Source organism: Acartia tonsa, chromosome 10, assembly GCF_053477335.1.
Source record: "Acartia tonsa isolate MP-2025a chromosome 10, ASM5347733v1, whole genome shotgun sequence".
Lineage (NCBI taxonomy): Eukaryota > Metazoa > Arthropoda > Copepoda > Calanoida > Acartiidae > Acartia > Acartia tonsa.
In genome coordinates this window covers 41,928,532-41,954,125 of record NC_137269.1, presented here as the reverse complement: position 1 = coordinate 41,954,125, position 25,594 = coordinate 41,928,532, and the positions used below count along the sequence as shown (strand labels likewise).

Here is a 25,594-nt window from a genome sequence, read left to right as displayed (position 1 = left end):
AACATTTTCCTGTAAAAAAGCCGTTTTTTTATTCAGGTTCTGTCCATCCGTCAATCGTTAATTTTGACATGTTATAATCTTCCTATCGATTTAAAACCTTGGAATGTATTACTCTTCACGTTAAGCATTCACGTATTCTATATCTTTTTCTTTGAAATGAGTTTTTTTATAAAGATTTTTCCGGCAAATTAGCATCTACTCTGTAACCATATTTGTCGCTTCTCAGTTCGGTTATTCATTTTTAATTTGATATTAAGCTATGCTACATATAGATATTATCATCCTTGTTTTCTTATCTTTTCCTTTCAGCAGTTGAAAACTAATGAATAAGTCAAAAATGAATTCCTAAAAGTTTTTGCTGCAAGTCAGAAATTTGCATCTAAACAATATTTCAGATCATTTTTATATTTTCATTTATTAAACTTTAAAGAAAAGTAACAGGATATCTAACTATTTGACTGTAGGTAATGTTTAATCTCGCTGAACCTTTATAGCTGATATCGTCCCTATAACAATTTACCCCTACTTCCAAAAACAAACAAATAACAAATTGTATTACCACCAATGAGGGAGGGGACATTGGGCTGTTTATTACACTAGTCCACAAAGTTTTATTATGATGTTTTTTCATTCGTTGATTTAACAACCTTGGGAATTTAGATTGGCTGGTTCATTTAGTAATCTACAGATGATGAAATTTTCTGTTTCATCATTGGGGATGTGCATCAATTTACCGGCCATTGTCTTATCCCTTTAAATCCCTGCTTTTTGAAACTAATTAATTAGCTTTAAGACTATTATAGTTATCTATTACATCGTATTATAAACTAGTTTCCGCGGATATAAAAATGAACAATCATAAGATTAAAACCTGTTTTGTTAGCCCCGAGATGCCAAACGCATAATCTTATTCTATGATTGTACATTTTTATATACGTAGAAAACTGGATAAAACACAATGCTAAACATAAGTTTTTAGTACGGCTGAAACCCGGTTCTAATCCAGCGGATATTAATGATCTGAAATATTCCTCTGCTTCTTTTAGCTCCCTCTCTGTCTTCTGTATTAATTCTTTACAAGTTGAGTTCATACAATTTCCAATAGAGGGCCTAAATATTAAAAATCAGGTAAAAATTTTGAGACAGAAAGATAGATAGATAGATAGAGAGATGGAGGTAGAGAGAGAGAGAGAGGTAAAGAGAGAGGTAGAGAGAGAGAGAGAGAGAGAGAGAGAGAGAGAGAGAGAGAGAGAGAGAGAGAGAGAGAGAGAGATATGTTCCGTCTCTGTCTTCTGTATTAATTCTTTACAAGTTGAGTTCATACAATTTCCAATAGGGGGCTTACAAATAGCAAAATGTGGTTAAACTCTGAAAGGGAGAGTAAATTAAAATGTTTATTAATAGTTATTTCTCGCATCGTATTATAAACAGCTTTCCGCGGATATAGAATGTACAATTATAAGATTGTACATTTTATGTTTGTAGAAAGCTGGATATAATACGATGCTAGACATAGTTTTTTTCGTATGGATAAGAACCGGTTCCTATCCACCGGATTCGAATGAATATGAGAAAAACTTTTATACATACGTTCACTCATTGGTTAATTTGAAAACTTTGAGGATTTTTTTTTCAAATCTTGATACATCTTCCAAAAAAATAGAATTTTAATAAGCAACATATAAGTTTTGGATAAGTCTAAATAAACTTGTATGTAAATTTGTTTAAAGTGCTAAAATACAGGATCCTGTATGAGGACATAGTTGCATTTCAGGCAGCTTATACCAAAAACCAAATTGATTCGAAAAATCATGAAAGAAAATAACTACAGAAAAGAGCTATCAGATGGACAGACCCACCCTAGTTATAGTAAAGTTTTGCTTTTAAACAAGTATTTACTTTTGTATAGAATTAGCAACAGATAAAGAGACTAGGTTCCACCAATCAGAATCTTCAAACCAGCGACTCATTAATTTTCTGATGTATCTAAATATTAAATAATTTAAAGATAGTTGGTAACTTTTCTGTAAACCAGTAGGAATCTAGTAATCAGCAGATATTTAAAGATAAGACAATGACCGATAAATTGATATACATCCTAAATGTTCATCTGTTTACCAAAAATATCCAATAGGCGGCCTTTTTTTCTATTTTTGGCGAATTTTCTTGTAATGATCGTGGTACCATTCCCCAAAAAAGCTATAATCCTGCCCTGGACTTATGAGAAGCTACACTGTAAAGGAGAACCATATCGATTCAGTGGTTAGCGAGATCCTTCAGTACACACAGACAGACAAATAACCTTTTACTTTATTATAAGGACATCTTCAATAAAATAAACTAGTACATTTTTATCCCATGCATTATAGTTTTAAAGTGCAATTTAATAAAAGCAAAGATAGAAGGTTAAAAATCAATAGATGGATAGTTAAATGCGCTACCTAGATAGATAAAATATAAATAAAACAGATAAATGTATGGATAGATAGACAAAAAAAATAGGCAGATAGATAGATAGAAATCCTTATACTAAAGTAACAGGATGTTTGTCTGTTTGTGTATCTGTGTGTTCCGAAGGATCTCGCTAACCGCTGAACCGATCGGGTTCTCCTTAACAGGTACCTTCTCATAGGTCCCAGGAAGGTTTATAAATATTTTCTTGGGGGATTGGACACCCCCAACCCCCCAAAAAATGAAAAATCCCCCCCCCCCCAAAAAAAAAAAATTCCACCCCCCAAAATATTTTTTTTAACTTTTTCTTTTAAAATCTAAAATAAGAAAATGGGTTATTAAATTCGACTCCCCCCTCCTCAAGTGCTCCTAGAGGCCCCTAGGGGGCGTAGCCGCTAGTATTAGTATATAGAAAGTAAAACATTTCTAATAGATAGATAGATGAATAGGTAGATATAGATAATAGCTAAATAGCTAGATAGATATAAAATAAATAGATAGATAGTTAAATGACCTACCTATAGTAAATATGTTCACAAATATGAAAGAAAGTTTAATAGATAGATATATAGATATAAAATAGATAGATAGATAGCTAAACAACCTACCTATAGTAAATATGTTGACAAATATGGAAGAAAGGTCTAAAGATAGAGAGGTAAATAGATATAAAATAGATAGATAGATAGTTGAAAGACATATCTATAGTAAATATGTTCACAAATAAGAAAGAAAGGTTTAATAGATAGATAGATGAATACCTAGATAGATAGTTAAAAGTCCTACCTATAGTAATTTTTTTACAAATATAAAAGAAAGTTTAATAGATAGATAGATTAATAGAAATAAAATAGATAGATAGATAATTAAATGCCCTACCTATAGTAAATATTTTCACAAATAAGAAAAAATATGTTTAATAGATAGGTAGATAAATAGATATAAAATAGATATATAGGTAGTTCAAAGACCTGCCTATAGTAAATATGTTCACAAATATGAAAGAAAGTTTAATAGATATAAAATAGATAGATAGATAGTTGAAAGACCTACCTATAGTAAATATGTTCACAAATAAGAAAGAAAACAGAAACACACGCTCCACAACCGAGCAGAATAAAAGCTGACGTAAACTAAAATTAAACAAAAAAAACTTTAACTTAAACACAGAGAAAACACGGATTAAAATTCTTCAAAGATGTTAGAAAGATTTTTGTTGTTATATTTATCCTATTATATAAAGTAGTAAGCTTTTTTTGTCTGTAGCGAAGGATCTCGCTAGGCTGAACCGATATGATCCTCCTTTACAGGGAAGGTTCTCATTATTCCTGAGAAGATTTATAACAATTATGGGGGAGGGTACCACCCCCCATAGAAAAAAGTGCCCCCCATAAAAAATACTACAATTAAAAGTTAAGGGTTGGACTTTCCGCTCTAAATGGCCCCCTTATGCCTCTAGGGGCGTAATCACAAGTAGTATTAATTTTAACACTAAAAGGCAGCAACCCCAAAAATACAATGAACTTTACTGGTACCCAAAGTTATGGAAAAACTTTTCTCATTAGTAGGCTTAAAATTATTGGGAACTTATATCAAATCTTGATTTGTTTTATTAGAAAAGTAGTATCCAAACTTTTCTACTTAATGGATTAAGATTCCCTAAATTCATATCCATACATATTTAGTTTTAAACAATATAAACTCGAGAATTAATTTGTATTGCTATTTATCTAACCCTGCTACTAATTGAAAGATGGATACAGAATATACGTGGATATCATAACAAGAGAAAAATTGTCGTCAATTTAGGTTACTATCATGAAATTCATTTATTGGTGAGTTAGTTCATCCAGTAGCAGGGTAGGGGAAAATCTGGTGCAACATCCAAGTAATAATATATCCATTGATTGTGATCATAATAGTGTTTTATAAAAGGAAAAATACACAAAAGTAAATCATCAGAATGGGTGTTTGATAATGAGAAAGAGCTGATGTGATAATATGCAGTTCTTATTAATTCATAATGTAATACACATGCAGAATTAAATGTACACCTTCTTAACTATGTTGTTTCAGAGATCTAAAGGGATAAGACAATGGCCGATAAATTAATGTACATCCCCAATGATTATACACAAAATTACACCTTCTGTAGATTAAAATTCGAGGTAGAAACTTATGGAAACTTATCTTAATGAACCAATCAAACAATATTGTTGGGTCAACGAATAAGAAAACGTTATTTTACAACTTTAGGGACTAGTGTAATAAACAGTCCAATGTTCCCTCTCTCCCAGGATAATGTTGTGTGGTAAACTAAATCCTAAATTGATACATTATACAAGATTAAACTATAATCAGGGAAAAGGGATGGGGCAATCAACTTAATCAAGTCAAATTCTTTTTTTCTTTATTTCAGCTATTTGGGGGATTATATTAATAGTACATATATGTATTTTGGGACCGTTTGCTTTTGAAGAAAGGGAAAAGTAGGTGGCGGGTAAAATCCGTAAAGGTTGTGTGTTTTAAGTTAAAAACAGTAGTAGAACGATAAAAATTTGTGTTAACTTTAAAAAAAAAAATTGTTGTCTATAGTTCTTTTCAATAAGAAATGCACATATTTAGTGAATATTATCGTTCTACTACTATTTTTAAGCCTTAAAACACACACGTTTACTGATTTTACCCGCCACCTACTTTTCCTTTGTAATTAAAAGTGTAATAAAATGACATATTAAAATCTAATCAAAAATGTAAATGAGTAGCAAATATAAAGAAGAAAAGAACCATAAATTATAATTTTTTTATTTTTTATTATTGTAAACAAAAACTGTACTATTCCTCAAAAAGCACTGAAGTGTATGCCTAACCCATGTGGATGAACTTTACCTACCCAATATAATCTAACCTAACCTGCTATAAAGTATAAACAATCCGAAAATGAATCTCACCTTATTTTAATTTTTTTTTTGCAAAATAATGAGGGATTGGGTGGGGAAATCGTCAAAAAAAAATACTCAAGAGAAGTGATAATGGAATTAGCCAAGAAATTTTAAGAAGTTTTTAAAGGCTTAAGTTCTTTTATAGATGTTGTCATCCATGTTTTTTACAATGTTTTCACCTGTGCTAAGGCCAAAGGTTTGCTGGAAGATCTCTTTCGTTCTCCAGGTTTACAGGCTCCTGTCATATAAAACATCAACTATAAAAAAGTAATCATTGTGCTAATAAGAATATTAATAAAATAAAATTTTTTTGCGCTTTTTTTTCTTCGATCATGTTATTGTTTTGTCATTAATGTCAAAGTGCGAATTAATAGCAATTTATTAGCAATAGATTACTTTATTTCAAGTATTAAAAAACTTATTTTGAAAAAAGTGTAAAATTTGTCAGGAAATTTAATTTCTATGTAAAAAATATAAAAGGAACTTTGGTAGAAAGTTTAGAAAAAACAAAGAACGATTTTTAAAACTGAAAAATGTATCATAGACGTCCAAGGGTGGGCACAAAATGGGTGTTAATACCTCTCAAACTTTAAAACCCATCATTTACCTCCCTCAAAATTAAAGAAAATACATTAGATTACCCCCCTTAAACCTTTAAAACCCCCTTATTTTGCTCCTCTAAACACAAAAAGCTTGAACGTCCCTGTTATAATTTTGTTTTCAGCAAAAAAAAACATTTGGATGTAATAGTATTTGTTGTAGAACAAGGTCGATTATATTAAAAAAAAATTGCGAGGCTCTGTGAATCAATAATTTAACTTTTATAAATTTAAAAAAAATAACAAAAATTTACTCTATTAATAAGTTTAAATAATAAGAATGCATGAGTTTTGTTTGTATGTTTTACCAATCTATATTTTCAAGTCAAGAAGTTTTATATAATTTTGTAATGCATCAACCTAGGCTACGACTAGCGATGCGAACAAAAGGACGTACACGGCCACTTATATTATAGCTTAGCTTCGCTTATCTTAATTAGAAATAATTTATAAGTTACACAAGACCTGTAAACCAAAATCGTTGCAATCTTTCTAAATCTCCGTTTTCTCTATAAAAAAAAGAATATTTTTTAAGTTCAAAGTGACACAAATTAAAGAAAAATCTAATCCTAAGTAGCTAGCTGTAATCGTTATTGTATATAGCGAAGGATCTTGATAACCACTGAACTGATATGGTTCTCCTTTAGAATGAAGCTTCTTATAGGTCTAAGGATGGTTTTAAGCTATTTATTTTTATAAATAAGTCTGGGTACAGCTTAAGGCTATTTTTATTCCCCTCAATATTATTTCGAATATAGAGCACCTAGATGCTAGGGGAGCAGCCGCTAGTAACCTATATAACAATGTTTGTCCTTCTGTCCTTTTATCCGTTTGAAGATTAAGATTTCGGTAACTGCTCGATTACTTGAGTGTTTTTAAGTCATTTAAAGTTTGAGAGTATTTCTTATAGTATAGGACTTCCCTCTTTTTTGGAAGCTACTATTCAGCGAAAAAAGACAAAAACTTTATTTATAAAACGAAAACTTATTAAATTTTGATTTAACTAAAAGAATTAGATCTAATTACCTGTAAATCATCAAATATTTGTTGAACATAGGAATCCATTTTGATTGCTTGGGAAAAGCTAATCCATAGCCCGTCATTGCATACCACGAACCTACAAAATTAATAGATTTACAGTACTAAGTTATTAAGTTACTAGCAGCTACGCTCGTTAGTTCGTTTTGAAGTGAATGCGACACCCATAATTTTTTATTTTAGTTTGAGACAGAAAAACTGAAAAAATGGTGTATTTTTTCTCAGAGAACAATTTCTCTACGGGGATGAGGGGTACCATCCCAGTACGACATTGTAAGGAGAATTCTTTTCATTTTTTTTTGGTTTATGCTACTTTTTATTCAATTGACAATAATAAATGTACAAAAGAAGCAATGCTTCTATATAAACCTGTAAAGTACTACGTCCGAGTCAATAACACGGTCCATCAAAATTTCTTCTTTTCCAAAGGGTAGAAAATGTAATTTTTAATATTTTGTACAGTATTATTTTTTTGGTAATAATCAGAAAATTGTATAATATGCTTAAAACAATACCTTTTTATAATAAATTACCCCTTCTATGGATTAAAATTAGTGTTTGAAACTTTGAACAATTTATAAAACCAACCAATCAAAATTCACTAAGGTCCCCAAAGTTGTCAAGCCAACGAATAAGAATAGTTATTTCTCGCATCGTATTATAAACGGCTTTCCGCGGATATAGAATGTACAATTATGAGATTAAAACTTGTTTTTTAGCCCCGAGGTGCCGAAGGCACCGGCTAAAAAACTGGTTTTAATCTTATGATTGTACAGTTTTATATTCGTAGAAAGCTGGATATAATACAATGCTAGACATAGTTTCTTTGTATGGATGAGAACCGGTTCCAATCCACCGGATTCGAATGAATACGAGAAAACGTTAATATAAAACTTTGGGGACTAGTGTAATAAACAGCCAATTGTTCCCTCTCTCTCTCTCTCTGGATTTTTATCATCCTTGTTAAGTGTTATGTTTTCTATATCTGATATCGTACATAATTGATAGTTGGGAAAAGACATGTTCGCACTATCCCCCAAAGCTCCTAGTGGATCACAAAAAAACCCTGCACGGGAAAGGGGGCTCTAATCAAAGATCTAATTTTATTTTTATTTGTATACATAGGTTTAAAAAAATTTCGCATTTGTTAGAGAAAGCCTAAAATGTGACGTGTGACGTCATAAAAATACGTCTAAAGAAAATGAGAGGAAAAGTGGGAAAGGAAACCCCCAAAAAAGAGATGGATTTTTATGACGTAACACGTGACATTTTAGGTTAAAAAACTTTGGGGATTTTTATCAAATAAGGATTAGTATGTACAAACTTACAGTCTAAGCTTTTCAGGCAAAAACTTTAAGACGACGATGGAGTAATTATGTTTTTAATGATTGGGGATGTACATAAATTTATCGCCCATTGTCCTATCCCTTAAGTTTCCTTACATAGTCATAGTACATAGGGGGACATTGGATTTGTTATACTAGGCCCCGAGGTTTTATAATAATGTTTTCTTATATGTTGGCTTAACAACTTGAGGGACTTTGGTAAACTTTGAATGTATGGATCATTAAGATGAGTGTTCAAATATTTCAACTACTAATTTTAATCTTCTGAAAGGGTAATTTTGTGTGTCATCATTGGGGATGTTCATACATTTATAGTCCATTGTCTTATCCCTTAAGATCCCTGTGGAGTACATAGTAATCCCAAAAGCTGGTTTTATATTCTTAAAAAATAATTAGGGGGGAGGGGTGCGGGTGGTGTATTATGGTCCACTATTAAATTAGTGGAAACTTCACAATATGTCACATGATCATGTTACAAGTTTATCCCTTTCTACATTTATCTTACACTAAATATTCGGATGAGATAAGGTTGACAATAAAAAAAGACCATGTTGGATATACAGGGCGTTTAAAAAAAAACTGCGTTTTCCCGTTTTGGGAAACAACCAGTAGGAGTATGAAAAAAATGATTATAGGTCCATATTCTATGTATAAATGTACACCAGATTTGCTTAAGGTGTTTTTTAATATCTCTAAAAATACGGCTTTTCTGATAGGTACATGTAGGAGAAAAAATGCTTGATGTTAAATTTGATAAATCAATTTGATTGAAATAACTTGTAAATTTTTGAGAAAAAAGTTTTAAAATCCCATTAATAATATGGTAAATGGTTAAATGAAAGTGCATGTTTAATTTTTTGTCATTATATTCCTTTTTTTTCTCTGAAAAACGTTTTTTAGATCCTTACAAATTGCAATATTTCTCGTTTCTCTTGGTTGAACAAACTTTAGGTGACTAACTCTTTATAGTATTTTAGATTATAACATAAAAATTTTAATACTTTTTATCCCAAGAAGTTATCTTTAAAAACAAAAAAGTTACAGCAGTTTGTTTTATTTACTTAAAAGTGCAACCTACAAATTAATAACTTAAATGTTGATGTATGCACTTGAGATTTATGGTTTGACCGTAAATATTAAACATTTGATCCGTATTTGAAGGGGGGAGGGGTGGATTATAAATGTCTGTTAATGGAACGTTCAATTAGATGCCAAAAGTAGGCGGAGAGTTTAAAGTTTAAAGATTTTGTCTATGATAAAAAAATGCGTTTTATGTTTCAGTAAACCTGTAAATAAGTTGAATAAAAATTGAAATGAAAATAAAATTTGTTTGTTTATCATTTTAGACAGATAGGAATAGTATTTTTTTTATAAAACAATATAAAAAGCCTTAAAAACTGACCGAAAAAATTATCATTCATGCTTTTTAGAATTAATCAACTCTAAAATGCGCCGTTGTTTTTAGAGTAATCAATAAACACCTTTTATAAAATTAATCCATATTTTTATAGAGAATAAGAATATATAATTATTTTTTTCATACTCCTACTGGTTGTTTCCCAAAACCGGAAAACGCAGTTTTTTTTGAAATGCCCTGTAAATATATTTTGGTTATAAATCAACAAGGATGACAACATCCATAAAAGCAAAGCTCTGAAACGGTAGGACAAACTATGATTAACATGCATTAAATGTATAAGTCTTAACAAAATTGTAAAAGTAATTTATTTTGCAAAACTGCTTATATACGGGACACTGTTTAAGGACATATGCTTCGCCTATAACATTGTACAATATTGTTGTAAAAGGAATCAGTATTCGAAAAATCAGATGAATAGGATAATTATATCACATTAATTTTTTGTTGTTAAAAAGTATCATGTTTTAAATTGACATACGGACTTTCTGGTAATGATTATGTGAAAGCTTCACTTAATATGCACATATATAGGTCTTGGTATTTTTGGTATCTTTGCCGTTAGTACTAAAAAAGACCAAAATCGATAAATAAACTTTTAGAGTAGGTTCGCTATTAAAGAACTTACCGACTGTTAAAATATTACATTCATCGTCTTGTCCTACCAAATATTCCAGAACTGTTGCGTCATAGATAAAGGCATCTAAAATTATATAAAGTTTTTTATCACCGCGTCATAACTAAAGACGTTAAGAATTGTTCCCACTGTTGCTACATAGATAGTTAGAGTAGGGGGAATATCTTCGTCTATAAACAGGCGCAACTCACTACAATGTCTTCTTAGACAAAGGTCGTGCAATCAAAGGGTTTATTGTCTGTTGTGTAACCCAATACTAATCGGACGAAAGGTCATTTACACTGCAATTAAAAGATGCGGAGTATGTTTCAAGGTGCGTGTAGAGGTCTATAACCCGAAGCAACGCCAATTCCCCAAGAGGTCTTCAACTCATAAAAATGATTTAAGTATGTTTTGGTTGATACTTTATATGCATTCTAGCGGCTACGCCCCTAGAGGCCTCTATGAGCACTTGAGGAGAGGGGAGTCGCCGAAATTTTTTCTAAGGGCGATTTCTCTTTGGAGGGTGGTTGTATTCTCCCCGAAAATAGTTATCTTCCCGTGACCTATAAGAAGCTACCTTGTTAAGGAGAAACCGATCGGTTCAGCGGTTACCGAGATCCTTTGGTACAGAAACACAAACACACATCCTGTTACTTATAAGGATAATATCAAAGCTTACCTAACTGTCCAAACTTGACGGCTTGTGTGCCCTCTTTAACTGTTGGCTTACTAAATTATTTCAATATCCATTAATATACAAGTGGAACACATTTTTACCTCCTCACCTTCTAAATAAATATTTAAAAGGAATGATAAATTTTATTACTTGGATCTTACACAGGATTCACTGTAGTTCAGTGAATCAGGCAGCGGGCTAAAACGATTCCCCAATTATAATATTTAACCTATCCCCATTCCACCTACTGTATGAATGAACTGTCCAATACATAAGTTTCATGTTAACAAGCTAAATTGACGATAATTTTTCCCACTGTCATAATATCCACGTATATTATTCTACATCCATTTTAAAAGAATTCATTTAGAGAAAATAGGGAGGAGGGGACATTGGGCTGATTATTACACTAGTCCTCAACGATTTATAATAACGTTTTCTTAATCGTTGTCTTACCAACTTTGGGGACTTTTCTTGAAATATGATTATATGTTGCATTAAGTTGGGTGTCAAAATACTTCAGCCGCTAATTGTTATCTACAGAAGGAGTAATTTTGTGTTTCGTCATTGGGAATGGACATCAATTTTCGGCCATTGTCTTATCAATTAGTGTGTAGACAACACTTTTTATCAGAGGTGTGCACAGGGTTTTGTCAGGTGTTTATTTGGTTAAAAATAAGGAACGTAGGCCTTTCCAATCACAAATTTTAAGGGGGTTGTTCTCACATCCCCTTTCTTTACGCATAAGCTTTTAATTAAATAGGTATAAGGCCTACCATACTATTTTGATTGAGTCATTTAATAATATATGTTCTTGCGACTATAACTAAAACAAGGATGACAGCATCCATAAAAGCGAAGCTCTGAAACGGTAGGACAAACGATAATTAACACTAGCGCTAATATAGGATAATGTTTAAGGACATACTTACAGTTTAAGGACTTGAGTATAGAGATGCTTTGCTTATAACATTGTACTTTGTTGTCCTAGGAATCAGTATTCCAAAAATCAGATCAATTAATTGATTCTATCATATAAAAATTTGCTGTTAAAAAAGTTAAGAATCAGCATGTTTAAAATGGAGGTACGGACATTCTGGTAATGAATATAGAGTTGCTACGCTTTCTAAATTGTACCTAACTACTACAGGAATCACCATGCAAAGTTTGAAATCGATAGGACAACTCTAACATGACTAAATTAACGAAAAGAGCTAACCGTTACGAACTGACGGACGAACAGACCGACCCTAATTATAGAAAAGCCTCGCTTTTAAAAACCTATGATGCGAGAAGGGAGGGGGGGGGGATTCTGATGGTCCACTTGCATATTAAGGTATATTTCCTGTATTGCTTCATATAGCTGTGCATCTCTGGAAAGTTATTCTTTACAACAAAATCCGTCGCTCCGTTGGGGATTGTACCGAATCTAGGATAATTATAACATGAAAGGGACTGAGAACTTATTTTTTATACTAATATAAATAAGTAAAGGACTGAGAACTTATTTTATGCTTCACTACAAAATCCGTCGCTCCGTTGGGGATTGTCCCGAATCTAGGATAATTATTACAATAAAGGGACTGAGAACTTTTTTTTGCAATGATTTAAATAAGTAAAGGACTGAAAACTTATTTTATTCTTAAAAACAAAATCCGTAGCTCCGTTGGGGATTGTACCGAATCTAGGATAATTATTACAATAAAGGGACTGAGAACTTGTTTTTTATACTAATTTGAATAACTAACAGACACAGAATGAGTAAAACCAGGGATCTCAAGAGATATGACCATGGCCGATAAATTGACGTACATCCCCAATGAGGATACACAAAATTCCCATTTCTTTAGATTACAATTAGTAGTTGAAACGTTTGGATACTCAACTAAATGAACCAACCAATCAAACTTCAATAAATGCTCCAAAGGTTGTTAGGCCAAAGAATACGTTACTATAAGACTTTGGGGACTAGTGTAATAAAAAGCCCAATGTCCCCTCCCTCCCTAGATTATATTATCCTTTACATTTTGTAGGTTAAAACTTAAGTTCTCAGTGAGTTTAATTGTGTATTTTGATATGCACCCGTCGGTGTGCCATAATTTCCTTCCATAACTCGTTTCCCGAAAAATTTCAATATTGTAAATTGGCCAGGGGGGTGGACACTAGTCCTCAATGTTTTATAACAACATTACTGTATTCGTTGGCTTAACAACTTTGGGAATTTTTTAAAATTTTGATTGGTTGGTTCATTAAGTTGAGTGTCCAAACGTTTTAACTACTAATTGTAATCTACAGACAGAAGGGGTAATTTTGTGTATAGTCAATGAGGATGAATATAAATTTATCAATATATGTCTTATCCCTTTAAATCATTTATATCATCTAATAATATACAAAAAAACATGATTGTATTATTAATAGAAGGAAGCAATGTGTAAACAAAGTTTGTGCTATAGTAATAATTTGCGGGCAGGAGTGACAAACATTGGAGTGGACGAACACAGGAGTGTCTAAAATATTAAGTATTTCTATACAGTTTAGGTTAAGTAAAGATATGAAGCCCCCCGCAGGGGTTAGGCATTTAAAAAAAGTGTCCACTCCGACGTTTGTCACTCCTGGCCAAAAACAACAAGACTTTAGGCGGATGTGATGACACACATCTCCCGTCTCTGTGTTACAAGTTTATAACCCAGTTTAATTCTTACTTTCACAGTTGGGCCAATGAATATATTTTTTTCTTTCTTAAATAATAATTTTTTCCTAAAAAAGATGATCAGAACTAATAATATAGCTGGTAAGTATTACTTTGATGAAATTAACCTTTTAAAAAAAGATACTTAATGATTTGCAATTAACAGCTGCGTGGCTTCGGAAAATACCCCAAAAGCATCACTGTCAGTCTTACGACCGTGTAAGACACCTAATCAGTCTTAGCCAGTTCACCAAGTGGCTTTAAGCAGCTGTAGTCGCTGTAATACTCATTCGAACAGCCTAGACAAAGCACTATCTAACTGAGGTGTTTTGAGAAAGCTGGGTGGCTTAGCCATATAGAGGACGAATCATTGCAGCCACCCTCAACCGTACCCAACCGCTGCCACAGCTATCCTAGGCCACAGCCAACAAAATTTTAATCAAGCCATTCCAGCCGAAGTCACTCTCAGCTGCAGCAAACTATAGTAACCTAAAGCCGTAGCCTACGAAAGCTACCGCATACCATATGCGCGAGGTTAAAAATGATGCTGACTCCTTGTTTTATCAAGTTACTTGTAATTGCTATATCATTAAGGAGAAGTTTTTAATCTGCCACAATATGTTTAAAGTAAACAAGACTTGCTATTATCATCAGGGTGGGAGGGGACATTAGATTATAAATTATACTGGTAACAAACTTAGATTAGACATCATATTACTTTTATAATAGGATAAAAAATATGATTATACCTGAAAGGAGACTTATATCGGTTTAGTGGTTTTAAATAAGGATAAAAAATATGGTTATACCTGAAAGGAGGATGCATGGAGAACCATATAGGTTCAGTGGTTTCATATAAGGATAAAAATATGGTTATATCTGAAAGGAGGATGAATGGAGAACCATATAGGTTCAGTGGTTTCATATAAGGATAAAAATATGGTTATATCTGAAAGGAGGATGCATGGAGAACCATATAGGTTCAGTGGTTTCATATAAGGATAAAAAAATATGATTATACCTAAAAGTTTGATGTGGGAGAACCATATAGGTTTAGTGGTTTCAAATAAGGATAAAAAATATGGTTATACCTGAAAGGAGTATGCATGGAGAACCATACAGGTTCAGTGGTTTCATATAATGATAAAAATATGATTATACCTGAAAGGAGGATGCATGGAGAACCATATAGGTTCAGTGGTTTCAAATAAGGATAAAAAATATGTTCTTACCTGAAAGTTGGATGCATGGAGAACCATATAGGTTCAGTGGTTTCATATAAGGATAAAAAATATAGTTATACCTGAAAGTTGGATGCATGGAGAACCATATAGGTTCAGTGGTTTCATATAAGGATACAAAATATGTTCTTACCTGAAAGTTGGATGCATGGAGAACCATATAGGTTCAGTGGATTCATATAAGGATAAAAAATATAGTTATACCTGAAAGTTGGATGCATGGAGAACCATATAGGTTCAGTGGTTTCATATAAGGATACAAAATATGTTCTTACCTGAAAGGAGGATGCATGAAAAACCATATAGGTTCAGTGGTTTCATTTAAGGATAAAAAATATGTTCTTACCTGAAAGGAGGATGCATGGAGAACCATATAGGTTCAGTAGTTTCATATAATGATAAAAATATGTTCTTACCTGAAAGTTGGATGCATGGAGAACCATATAGGTTCAGTGGTTTCATATAAGGATAAAAAAATATGATTATACCTAAAAGTTTGATGTGGGAGAACCATATAGGTTCAGTGGTTTCAAATAAGGATAAAAAATATGGTTATACCTGAAAGGAGTATGCATGGAGAACCATACAGGTTCAGTGGTTTCATATAAGGATAAAAATATTTTCTTACCTGAAAGGAGGATGCATGGAGAACCATATAGGTTCAGTTGTTTCAAATAGGGATAAAAATTTGATTATATCTGAAAGGTGGATACATGGAGAACCATATAGGTTCAGTGGTTTCATATAAGGATAAAAAATATGGTTATACCTGAAAGGAGGTTACATGGAGAACCATATAGGTTCAGTGGTTTCATATAAGAATAAAAAAATATGGTTATACCTGAAAGTTTGATGTATGGAGAACCATATAGGTTCAGTGGTTTCAAATAAAGATAAAAATTATGTTCTTACCAGAAAGGAGGATGCATGGAGAACCATATAGGTTCAGTGGTTTCATATAAGGATAAAAAATATGTTCTTACCTGAAAGGAGGATGCATGGAGAACCATATAGGTTCAGTGGTTTCATATAAGGATAAAAAATAAGTTCTTACCTGAATAGAGGATGCATGGAGAACCATATAGGTTCAGTGGTTTCAAATAAGGATAAAAATATGATTATATCTGAAAAGTGGATACATGGAGAACCATATAGGTTCAGTGGTTTCATATAAGGATACAAAATATGTTCTTATCCAAAAAGAAGGCGGATGCATGGAGAACCATATAGGTTCAGTGGTTTCATGTAAGGATAAAAAATATGTTCTTACCTGAAAGGTGGATGCATGGAGAACGGGTTTCCCAATCTGCCCAAAAAGATTTATCATTTAAAGCTATCAAACATTATAAAAAAAATTTAAAATAGTTATTAATCGCATCGTTTTATAAACAAAGTCTGCGGATATAAAACTGGTTTTAACCTTATGATTGTACATTTTTATATTCATATAAAGCTGGATATAATACGAGGCTATACATAATTTTTCAGTGTAACTGAGAACTGGTTCTGATCCAGCGGATATTAATCAGTTTCGAAGCCATGTTGGAAAAAGTTGGGATGTTTTCATTCTTGTTAGATGAGTATTTATCCTGTAAAACCTTGTATAAATAATCTTTAGTTAAGAAAACAAAAATAAAGAAAAGTACACCAACAATATATAAAAATATCAAGAAATGTCACTAACCAAAAATAAGAATAATACCTTCAAGGACGTTTAAATCCCAGCGATATGACAATGGCCGCTAACTTGTATTACATTACCACTGATGATACACAAAATTACCCCTTCTCTAGATTATAATCATTAGTTGAAACCTTTGTACACTTAAATTAAGGATCTTACCAAGCAAAATTAAAAAAAGTCGGCATAATTACATAGTTACATAGCCAACGAATAAGAAAACTTTATCATAAAACTTTGGGGACTAGTGTAATAAAGAGCCCAATATCCCATCTCTTCTACATTAATACCTTTTGTCTTTTTAAGTATTTAGAGGCTTCTGGGGGTCCTTTTGGGAGGGGGGGGGGGGGTATAAATATTACGAGGCACCTTTACAAAAAAAAAATAGTTTTGAGACTTCCTGTAACCTATAGGAAGCTGTTCTGAAAAGAATATTCATATCAGTCCTGCAGTTAGAGCTACAGAGAGACAGACAGACATCATGTTACTGATACATGTTACATGTTACTGCTACATGTTACACGTTACTGTTACATGTTACTGTTACAAGTTACTGTTACATGTTACTGTTACATGTTACTGTTACATGTTACTGTTACTGTTACATGTTACTGATACATGTTACTGTTACATGTTTCTGTTACATGTTACTGTGACATATTACATGTTACTGTTACATGTTACTGTGACATGTTACATGTTACTGTAACATTTTACTGTAACATGTTACTGTAACATGTTACTGTTACATGTTACATGTTACTTGTTACATGTTACTGTTACATGTAACTGTTACATGATACTGTTACTGTTACATGTAACTGTTACTGTTACATGTAACTGTTACTGTTACTGTTACTGTCACATGTTACATGTTACATGTTACTGTTAAGAAATTAATAAAGCTACCCCCCCTTTTTTATTTTAGTTAAAAAATTAAATTGAATTTTTTTTTTGGTGGGGGGTATTTTTTTCTAGGGGCGATTTCTCTTGGGAGGGTGGTGGTATCCTCCCCCCAGGACCTACGAGAATCTACTCTGTTAAGGAGAACCCGATCGGTTCAGCGGTTAGCGAGATCCTTCGGTACAAACACACAGACACACAAATAGACATCCTGTTACTTTAGTATAAGGATAGCAGACAAGTATATGTATACAATTACCTTTCCAGCGTAAAAACAGACGTGCAATTTCAATTATAGAACAGCTTGCCTACAAAAACAATCATCTGCGCTTTGGATGTCATCGTTTTTGTTAATTTACGCAATACAAATATGTATGAGGTTTACTAGTAGAACAAATAATCATAAATATGAAGTTTACTGTAATATGTAACGAAAGATAAATCTTTTATAAAAATAATAAATATCATGATTACTTTACATTAGAACATGGAAAGACAATGTACAATTTTTTTATAGAAAAGTTTTTTTTATAATAGCGTCTGTACGTACATTGGACATTAGAGAATATTCCTATCGATTTTAATCTTTGCATGATGATTCATATTACAGTTGGGTACAACTTAATAAGCGTAGAAACTATATAATCACTAAAAAAAGTTCAAAAGTTCGTATATGCTGACTTTCAACTTTTTGAACAATTTTTTTTTATATTATAATTACCCTGAGATTTGTAACAATAATTCCTAGAACAAAATGGTACAATATTAAATATTTAAGCGAAGTATCTCTATAATTTAATTAAGATCTAAAAATGTATGTATACCCTTAAATAGTATACCTTTATGCAAAAACTACGTAAAGATATCAACTCTAAATATAGAAAAGCTTTGTTTCCAATAACACTAAAACGCAGTAAATATTTTGACGTTTAAATATTAAGATAAATCTTTCCTTTGATCATCCATACCGACAAGGTCATAATACTCTTCCCTGAAAATAAGAACAATAAATATTATATATCGCATCGTATTAAAGACAGCTTTCCATGGTTATTAAAATAAAAAATAAAAAGTTTTGGTAGCCTCGCGGGACCGAAAGCCCGGGCTAATAAAACTAGTAACAATTCTTAAATTTTTATTTTATTATGCGTGGAAAATTATCTGTAATACGATGCTACACATGTTGTTTTAGTATGGCCAAGAACTGGTTCCAATCCAGCGGATATTAATTGGTTTCGAAGCCATACTGGAAGTATTATTTTTAGTAGCAAAGCAAATTAAAGTTCAAATTTTTTTTTCAATGTACTTTTGTCTCAAAGACCAAAATACAGTATTGATTCAGTGATTTAGAGAAGGCTTAAAAATTATTTGTTTTTATAGTGCGGCGGCCGGCAGCGCGTCGGCCGCCTGAAAGCTTCAAGGAAATAATTTTTTTACAATATAAATGAGATGGGAGTACCATACCCAATTATGCCAATCTCTCTTTAAAAAAAGTATCCAAACGAGTTTAAAATTGAGGGCATGTTACAGAATCTGAGCCCTGCTTTTTAAATTAGTTTAAACTTGGAAATAATACGCTTTTATGGGAACCTCGTAAAAGTGTCGAACTATGACGTCAGAAAAAAATAACAATTAACCAATGAGAAGCCAGTATTCACTGTAATTGACCAATGGTAAAATATATAGCGGTCTCTCATTGGTTAATTGTTAATTTTTTCTGACGTCATAGTCAGACACTATTACTGGGTTCCTTTTATGGAAATAACTGTTCAAGTTTATGTATATAAATCATCACAAATTCTTGCTAAACAAGGATTTTAATATGGATCACCATTATTTATAATTTCAAGAAATAAATTTCAAGAAAATGGCTGTTTAATGCACTAGTCCCCAAAGTTTTATGATAAGGTTTGAGTTAAGGTTAATTTTAATTGGTTGGTTAATAAGTTTAATGTTCGAACGTTTCAACCAATAATTTTAATCTATAGAAGGGGTAATTTTGTGTATCATCATTGGGGATGTACATCAATTTATCGGCCATTGTCTCATCCCTTTAGATCTTTGAATATTATAAAAAGAACTAGCCCCGTATAAAACATTCAACATGCTGAGCTTAATGGTAATACGACAAATTAAAGGGTCATTCTCCCCAGATATATTGACATTGGTATTTTTATTTGAGCGAAGCTTTTTTTAATTAGGGTAATTCGCCCGTCTGTCCATCCGTCTTAGTCAGCTCTTTGTGTTAATTTAGGCATGTTTAAATTGTTCTATCCATTTCAAACTTTACATGATGATTCCTTTAACAAATGGATATGATTAACCTATTTATCTGATCTCTAAGACAACAGAGTACAATGTTATAAGCGAAGCATCTCTTTGATAAAGTCCAAAAAATGTTTTATTTCCTTAAACAATAATCTGTATTCAAGCAGTTTTGCAAAAAACTCACTTACAATTTTGTTTAGACTTATCCATTTATATTATGCTTATTCCGTTATGTTAATGTTGATGTTCGTTTTTCTTATCGTTTCAGAGCCTCGCTTTAATGTACGTTGTCATCCTTGTTTTATCTGCAACTAGACGAGCAACACAATTGTTTCTATTTTCAAACTATCAGCTGCGCCCCTAGTATCTAAGGGTTGATAAGCAGTTCACAGCTGGGCAGAATTATAGTACCCAAAGTTGTATTGTCACGCTATCTCATTTACTAGATCAAAATTTGGAAACTTTTTATTAAAACTTGGTTTATTGTTCATACTAGCAGTGTTCAAACTTTTCAATCAATAATTTGAATCTACATAAATTTGTTTATCATCATTGGGGATCTACATCAATTTTTCGTCCATTGTCTTATCCCTTAAGATCACTGGGCTATAAACAAAATATATCTTGTAAAGTTTTATAAGACAAACAAGGACAGCTAAGTGAAATACCAGCAAAGTTATAAGATAAAAGTGTTATTAAAACTTTTCTATAATAGGTTTGCATGATTCCTGTAACAATTTGATATCATTTAGAATTATCATGACTAAAGACGTTAAAAATGGTTCCTACTGCTGCGCGCTATGTCAGGTGCACAACAAAAATAGTAAAAGTAGGGGGAATGCCTTGGCCTATAAACAGACGCAACTCATTACCATGCACAGTTAGGACTTCTCAGACAAAGGTCGTACAATCAAAGGGTTGGTTGTCTAATGGATGTTACTTAACCTAATATCCTTGGGGGCTCAGTAATTTTTGTCATAAATTCACTTGTCATAAATACACTTATCATAAATATATTTGTCATAAAAGTACACTTGTCATAAAAACATTTGTCATAAAGGTACGTTTGTCATAAAAATATTTGTCATAAAAACATTTGTCATAAAGTAACGTTTGTTATAAAAACATTTGTCATAAAGGTACGTTTGTCATAAAAACATTTGTCAGAAAGGTACATTTGTCATAAAACGTACCTTTATGTCAAATATTTTTATGTCAAACGTAATTTATGAGAAATGACCTTTATGACAAATATTTTTATGACAAATATAATTTTTGACAAATGTACCTTTATGACAAACATACCTTTATGACAAATGTACCTTTATGACAAATGTAATTTATGACAAATTTACCTGTATGACAAATGTACCTTTATGACAAATGTTTTTATGACAAACGTACCTTTATGACAAATGTATTTATGACAAGTGTATTTATGACAAGTGAATTTATGACAAAAATTACTGAGCCTCCTTGGGTGTTAGAGTATCGCATCCCATTACACGTGGATGATGCTCTGGATTCTCTAGATGATCACTTAATTCGAAAGAGAATCCCGCCCTTTGTTTGTCATACCATTTTAGAGCATCACTTTTTGTCATTCTTGTTATTTTATATCTATAAATTCTATATATAAACTGCTTGCAGGAAATTATAGAGTAGCTACTCTCCCAATATTTATATTATTGATGATGTCAATATTATCTGTAAACTATGATAGAAACTATAGAGTAGCTACACTCTTAATATTTATATTATTGATGATGTCAATATTATCTGTAAACTATGATAGAAACTATAGAGTAGCTACACTCTTAATATTTATATTATTGATGAGGTCAATATTATCTGTAAACTCTAATAGAAACTATAGATTAGCTACTCTCCTAATATTTATATTATTGATAAGGTCAATATTATCTGTAAACTGTGATAGAAACTATAGAGTAGCTACTCTCCTAAAATTTATATTATTGATAAGGTCAATATTATCTGTAAACTATGATAGAAACTATAGAGTAGCTACTCTCCTAATATTTATATTATTGATGATGTCAATATTATCTGTAAACTATGATAGAAACTATAGAGTAGCTACTCTCCTAATATTTATATTATTGATGATGTCAATATTATCTGTAAACTATGATAGAAACTATAGAGTAGCTACTCTCCTAATATTTATATTATTGATGATGTCAATATTATCTGTAAACTATGATAGAAACTATAGAGTAGCTACTCTCCTAATATTTATATTATTGATGATGTCAATATTATCTGTAAACTATGATAGAAACTATAGAGTAGCTACTCTCCTAATATTTATATTATTGATGATGTCAATATTATCTGTAAACTATGATAGAAACTATAGAGTAGCTACTCTCCTAATATTTATATTATTGATGATGTCAATATTATCTGTAAACTATGATAGAAACTATAGAGTAGCTACTCTCCTAATATTTATATTATTGATAAGGTCAATATTATCTGTAAACTATGATAGAAACTATAGAGTAGCTACTCTCATAATATTTATATTATTGATGAGGTCAATATTATCTGTAAACTATGATAGAAACTATAGAGTAGCTACTCTCCTAATATTTATATTATTGATGATGTCAATATTATCTGTAAACTATAATAGAAACTATAGAGTAGCTACTCATCTAATATTTATATTATTGATGATGTCAATATTATCTGTAAACTATGATAGAAACTATAGAGTAGCTACACTCTTAATATTTATATTATTGATGATGTCAATATTATCTGTAAACTATGATAGAAACTATAGAGTAGCTACTCTCCTAATATTTATATTATTGATGATGTCAATATTATCTGTAAACTGTGATAGAAACTATAGCGTAGCTACTCTCCTAATATTTATATTATTGATGAGGTCAATATTATCTGTAAACTATGTAATAGCGAAACCTCTCTATAAGTTTTATAGGGATTGAATTCGACCCATTTCAATTCTTGATTTTAGATTTAAAAAGAAAAAGTAGAAACAAATTAGGGGGATGGTAGTGGTATTCTCCATCCAAAATAGCTATAAACCTTCCCAGGACATATGGGAAGCTACACTGTAAAGTAGAACCAGTTCAGCGGTTAGCAAGATCCTTCAATTCACATACAGAGACAAACACACAGACACAAATCCTGTTACTTTACTACAAGAATACTTGTTCTTGTTAGATATAAATATATATGAGTATATCCAGAAAAGAAAGTCTGGGAACAATGATGGATTAGAACCATAATCTTTTCTTAATATACCCTTTACTTATGTACAAAAAAGTTTAAGGAATTTGGGAAAGAAAAAAAATTATATCGGGTTGGAGAGGTTTTGTGTTTGAATCTCGGTCTTAAACCACTCTAAGAATAACAAGGATGACAACATCCATAAAAGCGAAGCACTGAAACGGTAGAACAAACGGACTTTAACACTTGTACAGTGTCTGAACTGAATAATCAGAATATAAATGTATAAGAGTCGAAGCAAAATTGTAAGTAAATTTGTTGAAAAACTGCTTGATACAGGATAATGTTTATGGACATACTTACATTTTTAGGACTTGATTATAGAAATGCTTCGCTTATAATATTGTTCTTTGTTGTCCCAGTAATCAATATACAAAAAAATCAGATTAAACGGATAACTAGATCACATAAAAATTTGTTGTTAAAAAAGTAGAAAAAACAACATTTCAACAAATTTACTTACAAGTTTGCTTCGACTCTTATACATTTATATTCTGATTATTCAGTTCTGACACTATACAAGTGTTAATTTCCGTTTGTCCTACTGTTTCAGTGCTTCGCTTTTATGGATGTTGTCAACCGTGTTTAAATATGTAATAAATGAATAACTAGTTAAATTTTTTCTTCCAATCATAGAGTTTCTAAACCAATGCAATAATTTTGTTAATTGTTAATATACAATATACATGTACATATGTACTTTGTAATACAAATCCTTAAATAGTAAACAAACATGGACAGACTAATTTAATGTAGAGATGCTATTATATAAAGCTGACTACAAACAGACGCGCATATACTAATTAAAGAAAAGCTGCGTTATGATATATTATAAAAAAAGGATGACAACATCCAAAAGTAGCGAGGCTAAAAACCATGGAATTTAATTGACTTGAATTTTCATAACAAAGAATAGAAAGATAGATTATATCCGAAAATTGAAATAATTCACGAAACCTTTGAAAAGAAAGGTATTTGTCCTTTGGAAGAATGGCAGACAGACAGACAGACGGACAAACCAATATATAGAATTGATGCGCATATGTAAAAGGAATCTTCAATAAAGATTTCAGCTGTCTATCTTTAACAGCAGCAGAGTAAATCACATTTCCCCCATTGCGTTACAGACTGACTAACAGATCTATAGTATAGTATATGTATATACAGACAACCACCTTCCTTCATTTATCAAAGACCTACTTCGTCTGCTTCTAAATAGTTTTCTGCTACTTCGCTGTGCTAATATAAGCGATACCATTGGTTGATTTCCAATGACCCAATAGGAAGGTTGCACAAGACGATTGCGATGGGGATATACAGTTATTAAACCCTTTCTCCCTCTAGTGTTTTACTCTAATGACTGACTGACTGACGGACGGATGGACAAACAAAGTGAATTATAGAGTAGCTTCACTACTACTGATGACTCACTTACCTGGTAATCATAAAGGCTGCTAGATTAGCAGTGTATATGGCAAGGAAAATCAGGGCAAACAGAGCCCAAACATTGGCCATCAACCTCGCCGAATAACCCTAGTTTAAAAAAAATATTCTTTTAATGTCAGGGATATGAAGGGATAAGACAATGGCTGATTAATTGCTGTATATCCCCAATGATGATATACATAATTAACCCTTCTGTAGATTACAATTAGTGTTTGAAAGTCCCCAAAGTTGTTGGGCCAACAAATAAGAAAACGTTATTGTCACCTCCCTCCCTGTTTTAATGTCCATATGAGAGGTCCCTGTTATGTGAAAACCAGTCTTTGGTAGCTTGTAATGTAAAGTCGTATGGAATTGTTAAAGATTATTTAGACTCTCATTTTCCCTACATGTTTGTTTAATAATTGTAAAAATCGGATCAATGATTGCTTTGATTTAGTCAAAGTGTCTTATATTATAACAACTAAAAAATTACCTGATTTTCAAAAGCGAAGCTTTTTCTATAATTAGGGTCTGTCCGTTCGTCCTTCCAACACGGATAGGCATGTTAGAATTGTCCTAGCGATTCCAAACTTTGTATGGTGATGCCTGTAGTAGTTAGGTAATATTTAGAAAGCGCAGCAACGCTATAATAATTACCAGAATGTCCGTACGTCCATTTTAAACATTGATTTTCTACTTTTTTGACAACAAATTTTTATGTAATCTAATTATCCGATTGATCTGATTTTTGATATATTAATTCCTGGGACAATAAAGTACAATATTATAAGCGAAGCTACTCTATAATCAAGTCCTAAAAATGAAAAATACAGCTTAAAACGAAATTGACAAAACACACCCACTTTTTGTCAAAAACACAGTGGTTGTATTTTTGCTATTGGTAAAAGTGGCAGCACCCCAAATGTAAGTATGTCCATACACATTATCCTGTATCAAGCAGTTTTTCAACAAATTAACTTACAATTTTGCTTCGACTCTTATGCATTTATA

The 25,594-nt window shown here is 31.7% G+C and overlaps 2 protein-coding genes across 2 annotated transcripts; both read right to left on the bottom strand.

The window, feature by feature from the left end:
* Positions 1-365: 365 nt before the first annotated feature.
* Positions 366-11,154, bottom strand: LOC145330823 (glutamate receptor ionotropic, NMDA 2B-like). The gene is made up of 9 exons (XM_080175486.1): positions 11,092-11,154; positions 10,422-10,496; positions 7,019-7,109; positions 6,458-6,501; positions 5,573-5,631; positions 3,505-3,584; positions 1,900-1,986; positions 992-1,110; positions 366-379 (listed from the first exon to the last, which is right to left on the bottom strand). The coding sequence occupies exons 3-9, from the start codon at positions 7,093-7,095 to the stop codon at positions 366-368; spliced, it is 480 nt and encodes a 159-aa protein (XP_080031612.1). The 5' UTR covers positions 7,096-7,109; positions 10,422-10,496; positions 11,092-11,154.
* Positions 9,324-24,687, bottom strand: LOC145330822 (glutamate receptor ionotropic, NMDA 2D-like). Its single transcript, XM_080175485.1, has 7 exons — positions 24,594-24,687; positions 18,560-18,596; positions 16,292-16,329; positions 12,413-12,517; positions 11,092-11,141; positions 10,422-10,496; positions 9,324-9,337 (listed from the first exon to the last, which is right to left on the bottom strand). Exons 1-7 carry the CDS (start codon positions 24,671-24,673, stop codon positions 9,324-9,326), a joined length of 399 nt encoding a protein of 132 aa, XP_080031611.1. The 5' UTR covers positions 24,674-24,687.
* Between the last annotated feature and the right edge of the window lie 907 nt (positions 24,688-25,594).